The sequence below is a fragment of the Phaseolus vulgaris genome, chromosome 7 (genome assembly GCF_000499845.2).
Source record: "Phaseolus vulgaris cultivar G19833 chromosome 7, P. vulgaris v2.0, whole genome shotgun sequence".
Lineage (NCBI taxonomy): Eukaryota > Viridiplantae > Streptophyta > Magnoliopsida > Fabales > Fabaceae > Phaseolus > Phaseolus vulgaris.
In genome coordinates, this window is record NC_023753.2 from 7,703,791 (window position 1) to 7,721,058 (window position 17,268).

The 17,268-nt window shown below is 32.2% G+C and overlaps 2 protein-coding genes across 2 annotated transcripts in view; one reads left to right on the forward strand and one right to left on the reverse strand.

The window, feature by feature from the left end:
- Positions 1–1,764, reverse strand: part of LOC137827785 (uncharacterized) — a 10,340-nt gene extending 8,576 nt beyond the window's left edge. Inside the window, exon 1 of the mRNA XM_068634105.1 lies at positions 800–1,764. Within this exon, the coding sequence (XP_068490206.1) occupies positions 800–1,194 (395 nt within the window). The 5' untranslated portion in view covers positions 1,195–1,764. The remainder of the gene's footprint in view (positions 1–799) is intronic.
- A 5,124-nt stretch (positions 1,765–6,888) lies between these two features.
- On the forward strand, positions 6,889–11,211 carry LOC137827790 (fructose-1,6-bisphosphatase, cytosolic). Its single transcript, XM_068634110.1, has 12 exons — positions 6,889–7,330; positions 7,613–7,660; positions 7,794–7,868; positions 7,996–8,057; positions 8,162–8,228; positions 8,377–8,490; positions 8,834–8,920; positions 9,313–9,383; positions 9,474–9,539; positions 10,287–10,373; positions 10,490–10,565; positions 10,963–11,211. The coding sequence occupies exons 1-12, from the start codon at positions 7,172–7,174 to the stop codon at positions 11,074–11,076; spliced, it is 1,026 nt and encodes a 341-aa protein (XP_068490211.1). The 5' UTR covers positions 6,889–7,171; the 3' UTR covers positions 11,077–11,211.
- Positions 11,212–17,268: the final 6,057 nt, after the last annotated feature.

The window sequence follows — 17,268 nt, forward strand, 5'->3', positions numbered from 1 at the left end:
AACCAGCCAATTATTTGATAAACTGCTTCCATCAAGCAATCAATGAAGAGTAGTACACAACAAATTTGTCTAACACCAGTACTACATCAGAACTTCTACCCTAGCAGTCCCTCATTTAGTTAGTTAGTTTTTCACATATGAAGTTCTACACCTCCAAAGAAAAGAAGAAAAGCATATTGACATTACTTTATGCTAACTAACAGTTTTATTTTTACTACATTCCTATACCTTATCTAAATCTTATTCCTTTACTTTTTGAATGATCATTCACCAAGGCTGTAGCGATTAAGGTAGATTTACAAAACCCTCCGTATGTTTTACTACTGGGAAAATGCATTATTTTGAAAATAAAATAGTTCCAATTTACCCCCTTCTCTAGTAATATATATCGTAATTTCCAGTGCCAGAATAACCAGGTTCGCATGTTATTATTGAAGTGAAGTCATGGGACTTTTCAAGACTGTATGAGTAACTAAGCTCACTTTACAATCAGAAATATGACACAAATAAATACACATCCTGATTCAGAACAAACACATTAAACATCACATAGAAACAAGGAACACATACAGCTGTATAACAATATTGGGGGAAGCAGGAATGTGCATCGAAACATTAAATAAGAAAAATAAAGCACAAAAAGAGGTATACCAATTACAACATCATCTAGAAAATTAAAGCATACAACAGGGGTTTAAATACACGAACATGTTAAAGATTTGTGTCTGCTAATCCTACACTTGGCAACATATCCATACACTTCAGATAAATTAATAACTAATTTGAAATGATAAAATACCGTATTCCCTGGTTGCTCCACTGTGCAAGAATCCCCTTAGAGACTTCAGTTCCAAATACCATAGCAAACAATTGATTAGCTTCTTCCGGTGAAAGTTCCTTACTCAAATTCACACTCTTCAAACGAAACTCCTCTCTCCTCCCCAATTCACCACTTTTCTTCCCTGGTGGCAACGATGATGGCAAAACCCTCACCGCCGCCGCTATCCGCTTCTCCGCCGCCGCCGCCATGAGCTCCCTCCGCCGGGTCTTGGACTCCGGCGAATCTTCCGGCGATTCCGAAACCGCCCCGGCGGCGGCATCCTGCGGCTTGCTGCGCTTCGTCTCCGGCGTCGCGCGCTGCATGCTCATTCGAATCGCCATTTGCAAATCCTCGTCCTCTCCTCGATCCCCCATTCCTGAACGGATCAAAAACTTCAATACCAAAACCACGCAAAGACAGAGGAACCCTAGAAGAATTATTTTTAGGGATCCGTTTCTCGGCGATCGAGAATCGAAGCTTCTGGAATCGAGTGTTTTGCAAAATCGAACTTCGATTGGGGCGAATTGGAATTGGTAACGCAAGGGAGGGGCAAAAGTGGAAATGAATTTGTGAGAGGGTGGCGACGACAATTGCGGGTTTTGGCGGGGGTGAGGCCCCGACCGTAGCGTGGAGTGGGTGAAAACGGTGTCGTGTGAGGATGAATCTTTGTAGTGGTATTATACGCGTAATGACTGCGAGGCCCCTCGGTGAAAGATTCGCGCAGTGGTAGAGTGAGTAATTTCAGTGAAAGTTGAGGGTAGTGTGGGGAAATAAACATTGAAAAATTGATTGTGCAGATTATAAGAGAAGCCACCGGCGATACTTTCCTTTAACTAAGAGCAAACAAAAAGCGCTTCTGCTTTACCTATTCAGAAAAGGGAGGAATATTAACAATTTTTCTTAATTATTGCTTCTTCTTTCTAAATTTTATCCTCCTTTAGTTCAATTTTTACTTTCATTTTAATGTATTTTTAAACAAAATATATTTTATATATATTCTATGACGTCAAAACTTATATTTCATTCCCATTTTTTACTACATAAAAACACATTTAAGAAAATAACATAAAGTATTTAGAAGTAATTTACGTCATATTAACTATTATAATGTTAGTCAACCACAGATTATCATATACAATAACTTATTTTTTAATTTATTTTCAGAAGTTTATTTTTTTAAATATAAAGAAAACAGAAAAACTAAGGCATTAACTAGGCAGTGATATGTTTGTTATTAAGATGATGGTGATTGCGTTGGATTGAGTGGCAGCGAAGAAGGAGGGTTTGTGATAGTTATTTATGTTACAGTGACAAAAAAACGTAGACTTACAGTGACAGAAGAAAGTGACACTAAAGAGGATGTGTGATAAAAAAACATGAATAGGTGACCCCACAGGAGAAGAAAGGACAGGTGCTAATGCTAGGGTTTGCAACCATTCGATCCTTCTACTTTTAATCTGATGGTTGGTGGTTTTTGTCACATTCTTTTTTTTTTAATTTCTTTTTTTCTATTTCCCATTTTTATTATGATGGTTATGGAGACTCACATGAAACTTATATGATGGTTTTTGTCACATTCATTTTTAATTTTCAATGTTTTATGCATTTAAATTTTGAATTGCAAATTATTCAAATAAAATAAACTCTTTTTAATTTATTTATATATACTTAATAATACATTTGATTTAAGAGAATAAAAAGCGATTATTGATTATTTTCTTAAACATTAATTTTTTACATGATAAATTCTTCCTCCGCCTTATAAATTGTGATTTGCATTCCAATGCATCTTGAAATTTTCAAAATTTCTTTCATTTTGGAACTAAAAATTCAAAATTAAAAGAATACATTATGAAAAAGTAAATTTAAAATAGATTTTGTGTTTGAAAATAGAATTCTAGAATAAAATTGAAAAATCAAAATTTTATTTTGGAAAAATAATTCTAGAATAGAAAATAATATATTCTAGAAAATAAATTCCAAAAAACAAAATATTTAAAAATGTATTTTGAAAAGGGGATTCTAGAAACTAAAAATGCAAGTTCAAATTTTGTCATGTGCAAAAAAAGTAATTGCCTTACGCACTCAAAATTGGCATTTTAAATAATAGCTACACTTGGAATGTTATTTAACATAGTAATATGGATCACTTATTTCACAGAATAATTATTCCAATCAATGGCAATCAATATATATAATTAATATAATCAATGTAATTAGTATCAAAAGAAAATATTATCCAAGTGAAATCAATTAAATACTATATCTTATTAGTGAAAATGCAAACTACATTTCTACAGTTTTTTATTATACTAAAATTGTAAGGATCTAGAAAATAACCTTAGAGTAGAAGTGATATATTTTAAATGATACCTGAATATTTTATTATTAAAATGAAAATGACATATAAATAGAAAATTCAGTTATTCAGGTTTCATTTTAAAATAACCACCATCTCTCTAAAAGTTTCCCTTTTCATTTCTCTCCCTTCTCTCTAAGATTCTGACCTCCTCGTTCATCTGTTCGACGATCAGAGTACGCCATTAGACTCCTGGCAGCAAAGACTACAAGACTGCCCGATCAAAATCTAGAGTAAGTTTATTTTCGTACCCTTTTCCTTTCCTCTCCTTCTCTCTATGATTCTGACATCCTCAGCTATCAGTTTGACGATCGGAGTCTGCCATTGAACTCCTGCCAATGAACTCTACAAGATTGCCCGATCAAAATCCTAAATAGAGTAAGTTCATTTTTGGCCCTTTTCTTTGAGTCAAATTTTGAACTTGATAGGTTGTCTACATGAGTTTTACATGTGACTCTTTTAGCTTTAGGTTAATCTCTGTTAACTCAAGGTCCTAGTTATATAGTTAGATTTTGATTAGGACTCTGTGGTGCAGGTTAATTACTTTAAGCTTTTGGGTAGGTTTGGAGCTCTTGGTGAGCATCAACTAAGTTCATGTAAGGGAAGCTAGTCTTATTATTTTCAATAAAACCCTAGGTTAGAAGATTCTGGATGTGGAGGTGACGTGGTCACCAATTCTAATTGTTTTGCTTGCAGGATTGTCTCTCTTGAAGAGTAAAGTAATATATTGACTGGAATGGTTGATTTTGAATCTGTTATGGGAATAATTTGTTGAAAACTGTTTGTGATTGAGAATTGAAAGTGTTGTGTGATTTCAGATGATGATTGATTTAAAGAGCATATATTTGGAATTAATTATGTGTTTTAAGTAAAGTTTGAGATATATTTGGATTGTTTAGAAAGTTTATATATATGAAGTGATTGAGTGGTGCATTGATATGTTAAATGATGTATGTAATGAGGTTAAAGTGTGATCAAGACGTAGTATTTTCAGGAAAGGAAATACCATGTTGAGATTGTTATTAGGGTGTATTGATTTGTGAGTGTCCTGTGAATGAGACGATCCTGACTCTACTGATATAATGGAATCAAATAGATGAAGTTATTCAGTTGGTGAGAGTCGAAGGAGGTCCATTGGCTGATTCTGAGGTTTGAAAGAACTGATCAGAGCACAAATGGATTTACCCTGTCATATGAAGATGATGAGATATTGAGATAATTATGTGCATGGCGGTGTGGGTTTCACAGCAGTAGTATGACAGGTGCAGGTCTCTGGATGCTAATTTCAATACATAAGTCTTCCGGAAGTAGAGTCAAGTGTCTATGTGTTGTGAGTCAGTAAAAGTCTGGATGAATTTTATGAATGTAATAGACACTTGATGGTTTGAGAAATCATATGAGAATTGATGAATTATGCTTATTAATTTGAAATTTAAATTATATCAAAACTTTTTATATAGATAGCTTACCCTGTTATTTGTTTGTGTTTGTTTCTTTATCTGTGATGATCGTGTTTTACATGGGAGCAGATGAGATTTCAGGTGATAGAGCTCCTTAGTGAACAGCTGGAGAATGAGATAGTTTTATTGGAATGTTTTGTTTTGTTGTTAAAACTTTTTATGTATATATATTAAATCCCTATGAAGAGGGATATTTCTTTTGAGATACACATATGAGAAAGTAGTATATGTTATTTGTAATTAGATATTGCTTGTTTTACTTTTATTACATTATATATGGGTAAAATTAAGGATGTTACAAAAATAGTGTATCTTTAAAAAGCTTTAAAAAAATGGGTAATTTAAAAATAATAATTTTGAAATAATTGTGTGGAGGAAGAAAAATAAAGGATACTGCAATAAAGCATATCCCACTTTAAAATCATTAAACATTTACCGTTATTTTCTTAGTAGAAATATTAAATGCCTAATTTTAAATAAAGAAGTGGTAGTGTCACCAATTTAAATTAATATCAAATAATAAAATATTTTTTTCGTTAAATACACATTAAACTTAGTTTTAGTCCTGTAACTTGGAAATTGATAGATTAGTCTTTAAACATTAAAATAATATAAAATTTCACTATTTAATCAATTTTTAATTTTGTGATTATAAAAAGTGGTCAATAAATGTTAAATATAGTCGACTTATCCGGTATTTTTTTTATTGGATTGTGGTTTGTTGTTCGGTATTTTTTGGTCGTGGGTGTGTATTACAATTCCTATCACATAGACTTGTATATATCTCTTTTAAATAAATCTTAAATTCTAAATTCAAGTAGATATTTAATTTTTTTTTATAAAAAGCAATATACAAAATGATGGGATATTTTTTTTAACATGGATGTATAAGATATCTAAAATGTAAAAACCTTTATTTAGTATAAGAAAATACCACAAAAAGTTTCAGAATTTTATAACAAATATAGGTAGGTAAACTAAATGCTTAAAATATAAAAAAATTGCCTAAAAATATTAAAAAATAGAAAATTAGTGGTATAAATGAAGGGATTTTGAAGATTTTGGTATTGACTAGAAATTCCATTAATTTCTCATTCCGATCAACATCCATTCTTATTGTGTTTCAAAAGTTACTACCAAATTTTTTAATCTTAAAATTTATGATTATTCTATTAAATTTAATGATTTACTATTTTTTATATAATGTAATAATTACTTTTCTGAATTTTTAGTGTAAATAAAATATACTATTTATATAAATAATATTTATTTAAATATTTATTACTTTTAAATATTAATAAATAGTTATAATTTTTTAAAATTATTTACGGATGAAGAGTTTTATACCTATAATTTCTTCTTCTCTGATAAATTTTGTATTTTAGATAACTTTATTGATGGAAGATTTAAATGCTTGCTTAACAATGGACATTTATGTCGGTAGCGTGTCATAAAGTTATTTCCTCCATTCGACATGAATTTTTAGGAGGAAGTTACTATTATTTAATTTATTCATGAATATTTAATTTCCCAATGAATATAGGTCGATAACTTTTATGTGGAATAAAATTTCTTTAACATTCTAATATAGCAAAAACTAATTATTTTACAACTTTTTTAAAATAAAATATTACATTATAATAAAATAGCAATTTTTTTTATGTCAAAAGGGAAGTGTCAAGTTATTATTATCTTATTTTATGTAATTCGTCCGGAGAGTGTGTGATGGAAATATTATGTAATATCTTACATGATTTCAAGGATTTTATGCAGCAAATTAAAGTGATGCAACAAATTTTTATCATTTCATGTTGGTGCAAACTAATACACATAGAGCTCTCCTCTTGTTCAAAAAAACGTGTCTAGCTCTATATATTACATTAAAGATTCTTCAATTTAGGATGAATGAAAGTTTTTTTTTTTATGTAAGAGAACTTAAAGAAACAAAATCTGTAAAATAAAAAGGAGAGAAATAACGAAAAGGCAAAAGAAAAATAGTTTTGTTGAATAGGAACTGACAATTGATGTTAATTAAGTGTAAAAATGGTGAATTATAGAAAGTAAATGGTTTTGAGCAATAGAAATGGAGTTCTTTGTCCTTCATTTTGTAAAATAATTAATAGAAATGAGAAAAATATAATTAACGTGGATGGAATGTGGATAAAACGGAGATTTTTTGTAAGGTTTAGAATGGTTATTGGAAACTAGAGAGAAGATTCAAAACAAAACAAAACAAAAGAAGAGAAGGTGCATCCACATATAATCATATAATGTAAGATAAAACGTTGTAGCGTACCTGAAATTTGCATGGTGGTGTCTTGTCGTGTCGTGCATGACGACGAAAATCGTTATCCGCCGCTATCACCTCTGGCTCACCCTCTCCCTACGCCTTCCACGTGTCACCCCAAGCTTCCTTTCCCCACAGATAATATCATATCTCTTTCTCTTTCTCCATATTCAAATAAAAAACTCATATGTACATGCAGTGTTGAAGTCATCATCATCACTTTGAGGGTTCGTGAAGAGTGAAAGATGGATCACAGTGCGGATGCTCAACGCACAGACTTGATGACCATCACCCGTTTCGTGCTGAACGAACAGTCCAAGCAACCTGAGGCTCGTGGCGATTTCTCAATCTTGCTCAGTCACATTGTTCTCGGCTGCAAGTTCGTTTGTTCTGCTGTTAACAAGGTTATTCTTTCTTATACTCATCATTTCATTACCACGCATGCATCTTCAACGTATATGCATGCCACCGTTTCATTTGATCCACTTCAAACAAGTACTACCTCTATATATATGTATGTGTTCATAGCTGAATCTAGCAACCATATATATCTCACTCTTTTTTATCAAACACCCAATAATATGCTTGACATATACATGCCCAAGATTTATTTTACTTGATTTTTTGTGAATGGGTTATTGTATTTGTAGATATGCAAATTTTAGTAATAACAATTGATTATGCAGGCGGGTCTTGCTAAGCTTATTGGACTTGCTGGAGAGACAAATGTCCAGGCAAGTGTTTGATACATAAATCTTAGTTATGCATATTATTCCAGCATGGTAACTTTCTAATGTGTGATGATTTGATCCTCTTTGATTATTATTTTTTATTTCTGAATTTGTCTCTTAATTATCTGGAATGAAGGGTGAGGAGCAAAAGAAACTGGACGTCCTTTCCAATGATGTCTTTGTCAAGGCTCTGGTCAGCAGTGGACGAACAGTAAGTCATCAATGTGTGTTTTGGCGTGTCTTCTACTGCTACTACCAGCTGCCATCCCTCTCTCTCTCTCTATATATATATGTGTGTGTGTGCGCATATTTGTTGATGGTTTGAAATATTTTTGCAGTGCATCTTGGTGTCTGAAGAAGACGAGGAAGCAACATTTGTGGAGCCTTCTAAGCGTGGAAAGTTGTTAACCTATCTATAATCTAGTAGTGTTTCTTCCCAACTGATTATTTAGCCTTGGTTTTCCCGAGTCTAATCAGTTAGTACGAAATTTTTTTATTGTGCAGGTACATTGTTGTTTTTGATCCGCTGGATGGTTCCTCTAACATTGATTGTGGTGTTTCCATTGGCACAGTATGATCTCTTCTCTGAAATGCAATCCATGTTTTTCTCTTTTCCATTACACACACACATTATATACCACACGAATGGGTGAATTAATAGTAGTCCAGATTAACTAGAATATTGCAGTTGTCAATTGAGTGTGTTGTGTTCCATTTAGATTTTTGGGATTTATTTGGTGAAAGAAAACGGTGAACCAACCATAGAAGATGTTTTGCAACCTGGGAAGAACATGTTGGCTGCTGGTTATTGTATGTACGGAAGCTCTTGCACGGTATGGTAAATTAGGTCCCAGTTTATATTTCTGTCTTTTTTTCTCTCAGACAGTTTCAATTTCTTCTCTTTTGGTCATCTTATTACGCTGTTTATGATAATTTTTTAAGGGAGGTATATAAGTTACTGATCAATTTTTACTAAGCTAGATACCTGTACATTATGACGGTATGAATTTTTGTATTTACTTAACTATTTTTACATGAAAGGATAAGGTCAGTTTCTTTTGTTTGTTTGTTTGTTTGTTTTCCTGTGCACCTGTGGACTGAGTTGTCGTGTGCTTTAATTTTAATTCATTCCAAAATTATAAAATTTTCTAATCACTATTTGGGGTATTTTTACAGTTTGTGTTAAGCACTGGAACTGGTGTTAATGGTTTCACCCTTGATCCATCTCTTGGAGAGTTCATTCTAACTCATCCTGACATCAAGGTATTAATCTACCAATTCATCAATAAGTATTGCACATTGCTATTCTGTGTAAATGCTCTTTCCTGGCAGGATTTGATCTCCTAAAAAAATCTCTATTTTGGAAGTTGTATTTCCTGTTTAAACCTTTTGTAGTTAAGTATCTAAGACTATATCCATATGCTTTACAAAAAATCGTTCTTGTAGAGTTTTGTTGTTGTCAAAGAACAACTGATTGAGCATTTGTGGCTGTGACTGAATGGCTTCTCTCAGTTATTTGTCTATCTTTTAATGTGAACATAGTGAATAAGTTGTCATACAGAGTTTAAAGATTAAGGGTATGAATGATCTTTACTGAAGCAGTCTGTGGCATACTAGAGTCATGTTAATTGCTTGATCCATGGTTCACCATTCAGGTCCCGAAGAAAGGGAAGATCTATTCAGTGAATGAAGGAAATGCTAAAAACTGGGATGGTCCTACTACCAAGTATGTATAATCCAATAGTGTTAAAATGATTCAGGCACTACAAGGCAACTTTTTAGTTGTGACACTTTTTCCTTTCTTACTTCTGTCCAGGTATGTGGAGAACTGCAAGTTTCCAAAAGATGGTTCATCACCAAAGTCCCTAAGATATGTTGGAAGGTATAGAAACTATAGTGTATTCTCAGTGCTCCAAGAGTATAGCATGATTTGATATATAGTCTGATTAAATACCTTCAAAATCACGGGGACTACCTCAAAACCATGTTAAAAGCACAATTTTTTTCCAGAGCAACAATGTGTTGCTTCACATTCACCATGAAATTGAAATTGATTTGGATTCACTTCATTACCACCCCAAACACACTATTAGTCCTCATAGTTTGGCTCTGCAAACATCTACCACGAAATAACTAATCCTTTAAATGGGTATCATTTTTCATTTTGGTCAAAATAGATCTTATATGATCATTCATCACCACAAAGCTCCTAATTATGGTAAACAAAGTTAACACTTACTTACTCTCAACTCTAGTAATGCAGAGTTTTTAGTTCCCTTTTCTTTTTAGTTGAAAGTGTTCATATTTTGTTCAGCTACTTGACTCATAATAACTAAAGCTCAACAGGGTAAGGGTAACCTTTTTCTTTGTTTAGAATTGTAAAGAAACATACCTACGAATGACTTATTTATTAGATTTTTTTTATTAAAAAATGTAATAAGATCAATAGCAGCAACTGCTAAATGTAATAGTGGAGTGTTCTAGATAATTTGTCTATGGATTATCATCATAAAAATATTGTACCTAGATGTGGCTACTGAATGACTGACTCAAATGTTTGGTGACCTTCAACAAAAAGCATATTTGATTTTTTATGACATTGCTTTGTCTGTATTTCTATCATTAACAGCATGGTAGCTGATGTTCACCGCACATTTCTTTATGGAGGTATCTTTCTGTACCCGGCTGATAAAAAGAGTCCAAATGGGAAACTTCGGTATGTCATGTTCAATCAATCACTACCTCATTTCCTGAGTAGCATATCCAATATTACTACACTGTTAATGGTTTAACTGAAGAAATGATTGTAGAGTTTTTCTTTGATTGCTGCAGTGTACTCTATGAAGTCTTCCCAATGTCATTCTTGATGGAGCAAGCAGGAGGACAGGCTTTCACTGGCAAGCAAAGGGTAATTTACCAAAAACAGTTGTTAAATTCCCCCATTCAATATGTTTGGACCAAGGTTTTGAATTGTCTGTGCTTGCACTTTCGTTGTGGTTCGGTCACAGTTGGTCACATTGCATTTGCAAACACTGTCAACAAATTTTATGTCGCAGAAGAAATTGCAGTCACAAACCTTTTCTGTCAAGCTTGGTTTATCTAGACTAAAATTCTCACTAGTCCTTTTTCTGTGAGTGGAAAAATGAAAATATGATACAAATAGTACATTTAAAAACAAACATATCATTCTAATATAATATAAAAATACTATTAGCACAGGGAGAAGCCCTGCATAAGTAATGATGAAGTTGTGCAGCAGAAATTTGTGTCTTCTTTTTTCTTCTCTGATAACATTATGTGAACAGGCACTTGATTTGGTTCCAACAAAATTGCACGAGCGATCTCCCATATTTCTTGGAAGCTATGAGGATGTGGAGGAAATCAAGGCCCTTTATGCTGCTGATCAGACACTGGAATGAATGAATGAAAAAGCATAATTCTTTGTCTTTTCCAACTTACAATCAATTCTCATCTAATTGTTGCACAGATACATGGTCATGTATATGTTAAGAAAGCTTGTTAATGTTTTGTGATTTACAAAAATTAGTTTATTACTCCATATCTAAATATTTTACAATTTAAAAATTTTAATATTAACGATTTTAATTTATGTAGATAGTTTTATGATGATTTCTTAATAATTAATCTAGTTAAATTGTAGTTTTGTTTTTCTAAATCTATAACCTTTTATATTTGACAGGATTTTTTTAATTTCTCAATATTGATATGATTTTAATTACTAGATATATTTTTATATGTTGATATTCTCTTGTAAACTGGTATGATATGTTAGTGCTTGTTTATTATAAATTATTGTGAAAATTCATGACCCCTGGGTTCCCTTAATAAATAAATTTATACTAGGATTTAAAACACCTAACATAATTTATAGTAGATTTTAATAAATTTTATATATTTATTAAAGACATTTTTATAATGATTTTTAATGGAAGTATACTAATAGGATTTTTTGTTTCATATATATAGTTTCTTTTTAAAGTCATGGATAATGAGAGTGAGAAGCAATTTTACTTATCTTTAAAGGGTAACATTCAATCATCAATTATATTAAATTTATTAAGTCCTACACATTAACTTAGTACACTTCAGTTTAAATTAGATGAAGTATTTACTTGATAGAAAATATGAGAAACTTTTTTATTTTAATGAAATGTCTAAATAATGTTAATTTACCTTGAATTTTAGATAATATTTTTTTTAACTAAAAAAGTCAAATATGTAAGAAGAAAAAAAAAATCTCGATAAGTTATATTAATATACTTTCACAAGAGAACATTAACCAATTTGTTTATATTCAGATTTTTATAAGACTCTCACAAGAAAACTAGATTATACATCTTAAACTCTATAATATTTTTTATTGTCTCATGTAAAATATTGTTACAAAAATACTTTGATCACTCAGGTTAATAACTTACACATAAAGAAAGTAGTAAAAATAAACAAGATTATCTATTTTTTTTTTAAAGAAAAATAGACACACAAACTAATTCTTTAACTAATAATTTTTAAACTTTTTATCTTGTATTCTGTGTGTTTGATATATTCTATTTTTTTTATATATTTTGATTCAATGAAAATAACTTAAGATAAATCATTTATATATAAGTGATATGATTAATCTAATAAAATAAAAATTTATTAAATTATTTATTTAACAGATAAAAACATTTTGAATCAATTCAAAATTTCAAATTTATTTAACTATTATCGCTTTTCTTTCAGCGGGAAGAGTACTCCCCGGAAAAATCTTGCAAAATTTAACTATAAGTAAATGAATGAACTAAATATTGATTTAATTCATTACAGTTTTATTTTTGTTTTTTCAATAACTAGAACATCATCTGCATTATTAAATTTATCTTTAATTCATTAAAATATTAAAATTTTATTAAAAATATTTATATATTTACGTACTAATTTTGTATGTAACGTTACATACCTTAATCTTTCACAAAGCAATTCAAAATTGACTCTGAACATACTCTTGTTATAATTTAAGGCAATAAAATCATTTATAAAAAGATAGACATAAAAATTATAACTTTAAACTAAGTCCAAACATCTTTGTCACCAGGTAGATTGAAACCTCAAATCTTATAACTTCAACTTTTTGAATCAACAAATAACATCATAATATTATATTCATACATAAATTATTTTTATTTTACTTTCAATTGGTATTTCCTTTTCATTTTTAGTTACTATTAATCTTATTTTATATATCAAAATATTGCTATTTAGATTTAAAATAAAGTAAAAAAACTATTTTTATATAGACATAATATTTTTAAAAAGAAAGTAAAAATAGGATTAAAATGCACATTACAATATGATAACTATTTAAAAATAATAAAAATTAAACAAATTTATCATATAACAAAATTAATGTATGAAATTATATTATTAAAACAGTAAAATAAATAGGTAAATGGTATAATAGTTAAAATAAATTATATAATAATAAACAATAATAAATAATAGTAATAAACTTATTTTCTATCATTGTTAATATCAATTTAGTAAAATAATTAACTTGAACAAAAATCATATCTTATAACTTTGAAAAAAAAAACATATCTTATAAATGAATAAAGAAAATAAAATCATCTCTTACATATAGAAGAGTAAACACGAAAATTTATAATCATTTTAAAGATCAAACAAAAAATAAATATAAAAGCAAAAGAATCTAGCATTTTAAAAAATGCTATTACTACTAATGTTTTAAAATATGCTACAACCTCTTGGACATCTCAAGTATCCCAACTTCAGTGTTTGTTGGATGAAGTCATGAGTGAAGACCTCTTGCTACGGGTGGGCATGGATTGGATTTTCCAAAATCCAATCTAGATTCAATCCAAATCCAAATAAGTGGATTGGATTTAAAATCCATATCCACTTTAACTAGATCAATTATATTTGGATTTTTTTAAACAATCCGTTTAAAGTGGATTGAATCCAAATTAAATCCACTTTGTTAATTATATTAAATCCACTTTGTCAATTACATTAAATCCATTTTGATATGGATAAAGACTAACTTGGCTCGAACTGGGCCTAAGCCGACTCAACCTGAACACAGACCAACTCGGCTCTACATCGGCCCCAACCCAGACGACTCGACATCGGTCCGGACAACTCGACATCGGTCCGAGCCCGGACGACTCGACATCGGCTTGGGCCCAGACAACTCAACAGCGGCCCCGACCCGGACGACTCGACATCAGCCCGGGCCCGAACGACTATACATCGGCTCGACCCGAACGACTCGACATCAGCCTAGGCCCGAACAACATGACATCAGCCTCGGCCGAACGACTCGACATCAGTCCGGGCTCGTCGACATCGGCTCAGGCCCATTCGGCTCGACATCAGCTTAAGCCCGCTCGGCTCGACATCGGCCCGGGCTCGATCGGCTCAAAATCGACCTGAGCCTGGTCGGCTCGACAGTGGCCCAGGCCCGCTCGCCTCGACATCGGCCCAAGCCCGCTCGCCTCGACATCGGCCCGGGCCCGCTCGACTCGACATCGGCCCAGGCCCACACAACTCAACATTGGCCCAGGCACGCTCGGCTCGACAACGACCCGGGCCCCCTCGACTCGACATCGGCCCGGGCCCACTCGACTCGACATTGGCCCGAGTCCAATCGGCTCAACAACGGCCCGGGCCCGATCGACTCGACAACGACCCGGTCGGCTCGACAATGGCCCGGGCCCGGTCGGCTCGACATCGGCCTGGGGCTGCCCGACTCGACAATGGCTCGGGGCCGCTCGACTCGACATCGGCATGGGCCCGCTTGGCTCGACATCTGTCCGGGCCCAATTTGCTTGACATCGGCCCGGGCCCGGTCGGCTCGACATCTGCCCGGGTCCGCTCTCCTCGACATCGGCTCGGGCCCGCTCGCCTCGACATCGGCCAAGGCCCGCTCAACTCGAAATCGGCCCGGGCCCGCTCAACTCGACAATGGCACGGTCTCGCTCGACTCGACATCTGACCGAGCCCAGTTTGCTTGACATCGGCCCGGGCCCGCACGACTAGACATCGGCCCGGGTTCGCACGACTCAACGTTGGCCCAAGCTCGAATGACTAGATATCGGCCCTGGCCCCCTCGGCTCGACATCGGCTTGGACCCGCTTGGCTCGACATCAGTTCGGGCCCGCTCAGCTTGACATCGGTCCGGGCCCATTCAGCTCGACGTGGACTTGGGTCAACTTTGCTCAACCTGCCTCTGAATTGTCTTGGCTCAACCTGGATCGGGCCAAGTCAAAATCCAACCCAAAATACAAATTGGATAATCCAAAAATGTATCCAATCCATATCTAATCCATATCCAATTAAATGGATTGGATTTAAAATCCAAAAATATGGATTTGGATTTGAAATAAATCCATTTAAATGGATCAAAACTAATATGGATTTGGATAATTATGGATTGGATTTTGTAATTTGGATTTTTTGCCCACCCTTACCTGTTGCCTTATGTGTCTAGGTAGCTTAGGTTTTTCAACTGGTTAAACTGGTTTTGAATTGGTTAAAAGGTTTTCAATTGGTTTTAATTTTGTTTTCTGGAAAGTTATAGTTTTTCAAACGGTTATCTTTTAAATCAATTTATTAAAAATATTGAAATGTTTTTAGATTTTTCTATAAAATGTTTTATATACTCAAACCATATTTTGATATGAAGATAATTTTAGAATTGTTTTCAGTTTAAGTACTTTTTATTAGAGAAAAATCAGTTTTCATACCAACCATAATTTTTAAGTAAAATCAGCATATTGCTTTGATTTTTAACTGGTTGATTTTACTAACGGTATCCATTATGTTTTAAAACCGTTTTTGTTTTAACTTCTATAAAAGGGTGTGTTTGTTTTCAGAAAAATGTTACTTACATAGTATACACTTTTACGATGTGTGAGAATCCTAAGTGTGAGTAGTTTTTGAAAGAATGAGTCTTTGAAGGTTCTTTGACAGTTATTGGAACCTAAATTTCATCATCATCTAGATAGAGGTCAAAGATTCTTCAAGTACTGCTGTGAATTGAAAGATCTTGTTGCATTTCTTGGTCCGCAGTCAAGGTGTTTTCGTTCTCTTTATTACTGTTTTGTAATTTTGTGTGTGTTGGGGGCCAAGATAACGTTTTTTGGTGGGAATCACAGTTGTGAAAGGGTGTTGCAGAGAGTGATTTGATTTTTTGTAGTGTTCAGGAACTATTTTTGCTCTTCTTGTAAAAGACTTGTGTTAATTTAGTGAATTTCATCTTGATGTGAGGTGGGAATGGATGTAGCTATGTTGTGAGTGAACCAGTACAAATTCCTGGTGTCTTTTATGCTTTCTTTATCATTGGGTTTTAATTTTTTTTTGCATAATCTTCTTTACTGGTTTACTCAATCGATTGTGAATAAGTTAATAAAAATAAATTTATTTTTCTTAATCGGTGTATTTATCTAAAAATCAATTTGTTGTTTTGAAAAGTAATAAGTTAATTTTTTTTCAAGTTTGTTATAAACCACTTATTGCGAAAATCTAACTAGGTACAATTAACCTCCTTCTTGAACTTAGATCCCATTAATTCAACACAACCTACTAAAAAAATATTTTAATTAGTAAAAAAATATTGGATTGAGCATTTATTATTAAACCAAAAATTATAATTAATAATTAGGATGTAATTGTATTCTAATCACCATAATTCGATTGTAGTTTGATTCAATATAACATTCGCTATGTACAATTTATGTAAGTCACAATAAAAAAAAAAGTTGAAATAATTTCAAACATAACCTTTCTCTTAAAATGTCAATAGAAATATAAAATGTGAGAGGAATGATTTATTATATACTATTTGAAATGAATAAAGTTTAAAAAATATTTTTGTTTTAATATTGGTGATGGAATCACACTACAAGAAAAAAAGGTTTTAATTGAGGTTATTTAGTGGAGGTTGATATAACCTTAAGAATTGATTTAATTAACGGAGGTTTTTTAATCTCTATTAAGTTCCAAGGTTTATTCAAAAACCTTAGCAAAATAGTAGAGGTTTTTTTAACCTTCGTTAAATTTCAAAAGTTTATTTTAAAACATCAAACCTCAGCAAAATAACGGACTTTTTTTAACCTTCGTTAAATTTTAGAGGTTTATTTTAAAACCTCAAACCTCAACAAAATAACGGAGTTTTTTTAATCTTCATTAAATTTCAAAGGTTTATTCTAAAACCTTAGCAAAATAATGGAGATTTTTTTAACCTTCGTTAAATTCCAAAGGTTTATTCTAAAACCTTAGCAAAATAACAAAGGTTTTTTTAACCTTCATTAAATTCCAAAGGTTTATTCGAAAACCTTAGCAAAATAATAGAGGTTTTTTTAACCTTCGTTAAATTGCAAAGATTTTTTTCTAAAACCTCGGTAAAATAACAGAGGTTTTTTTAACCTTCATTAAATTCCAAAGATTTATTGTAGAACCTCAACAAAACACTCCAGATTTTTCAAACTTCAATAAATAAAAAAAATTAAATCTATTTATAAATAAATAATTAAAAACTACATAGTTTTAATATATTTTATAACTAAACTCTCTAAAATTTTGAAAGT

Coding starts and splice junctions, on each gene's coding strand:
- LOC137827790 (XM_068634110.1), top strand. CDS start 7,172: ATGGATCACAGTGCGGATGCTCAACGCACAGACTTGATGACCATCACC. Junction 7,869..7,995: donor TGGTCAGCAGTGGACGAACA/GTAAGTCATCAA, acceptor ATATTTTTGCAG/TGCATCTTGGTGTCTGAAGA. Junction 10,374..10,489: donor AGTCCAAATGGGAAACTTCG/GTATGTCATGTT, acceptor TGATTGCTGCAG/TGTACTCTATGAAGTCTTCC.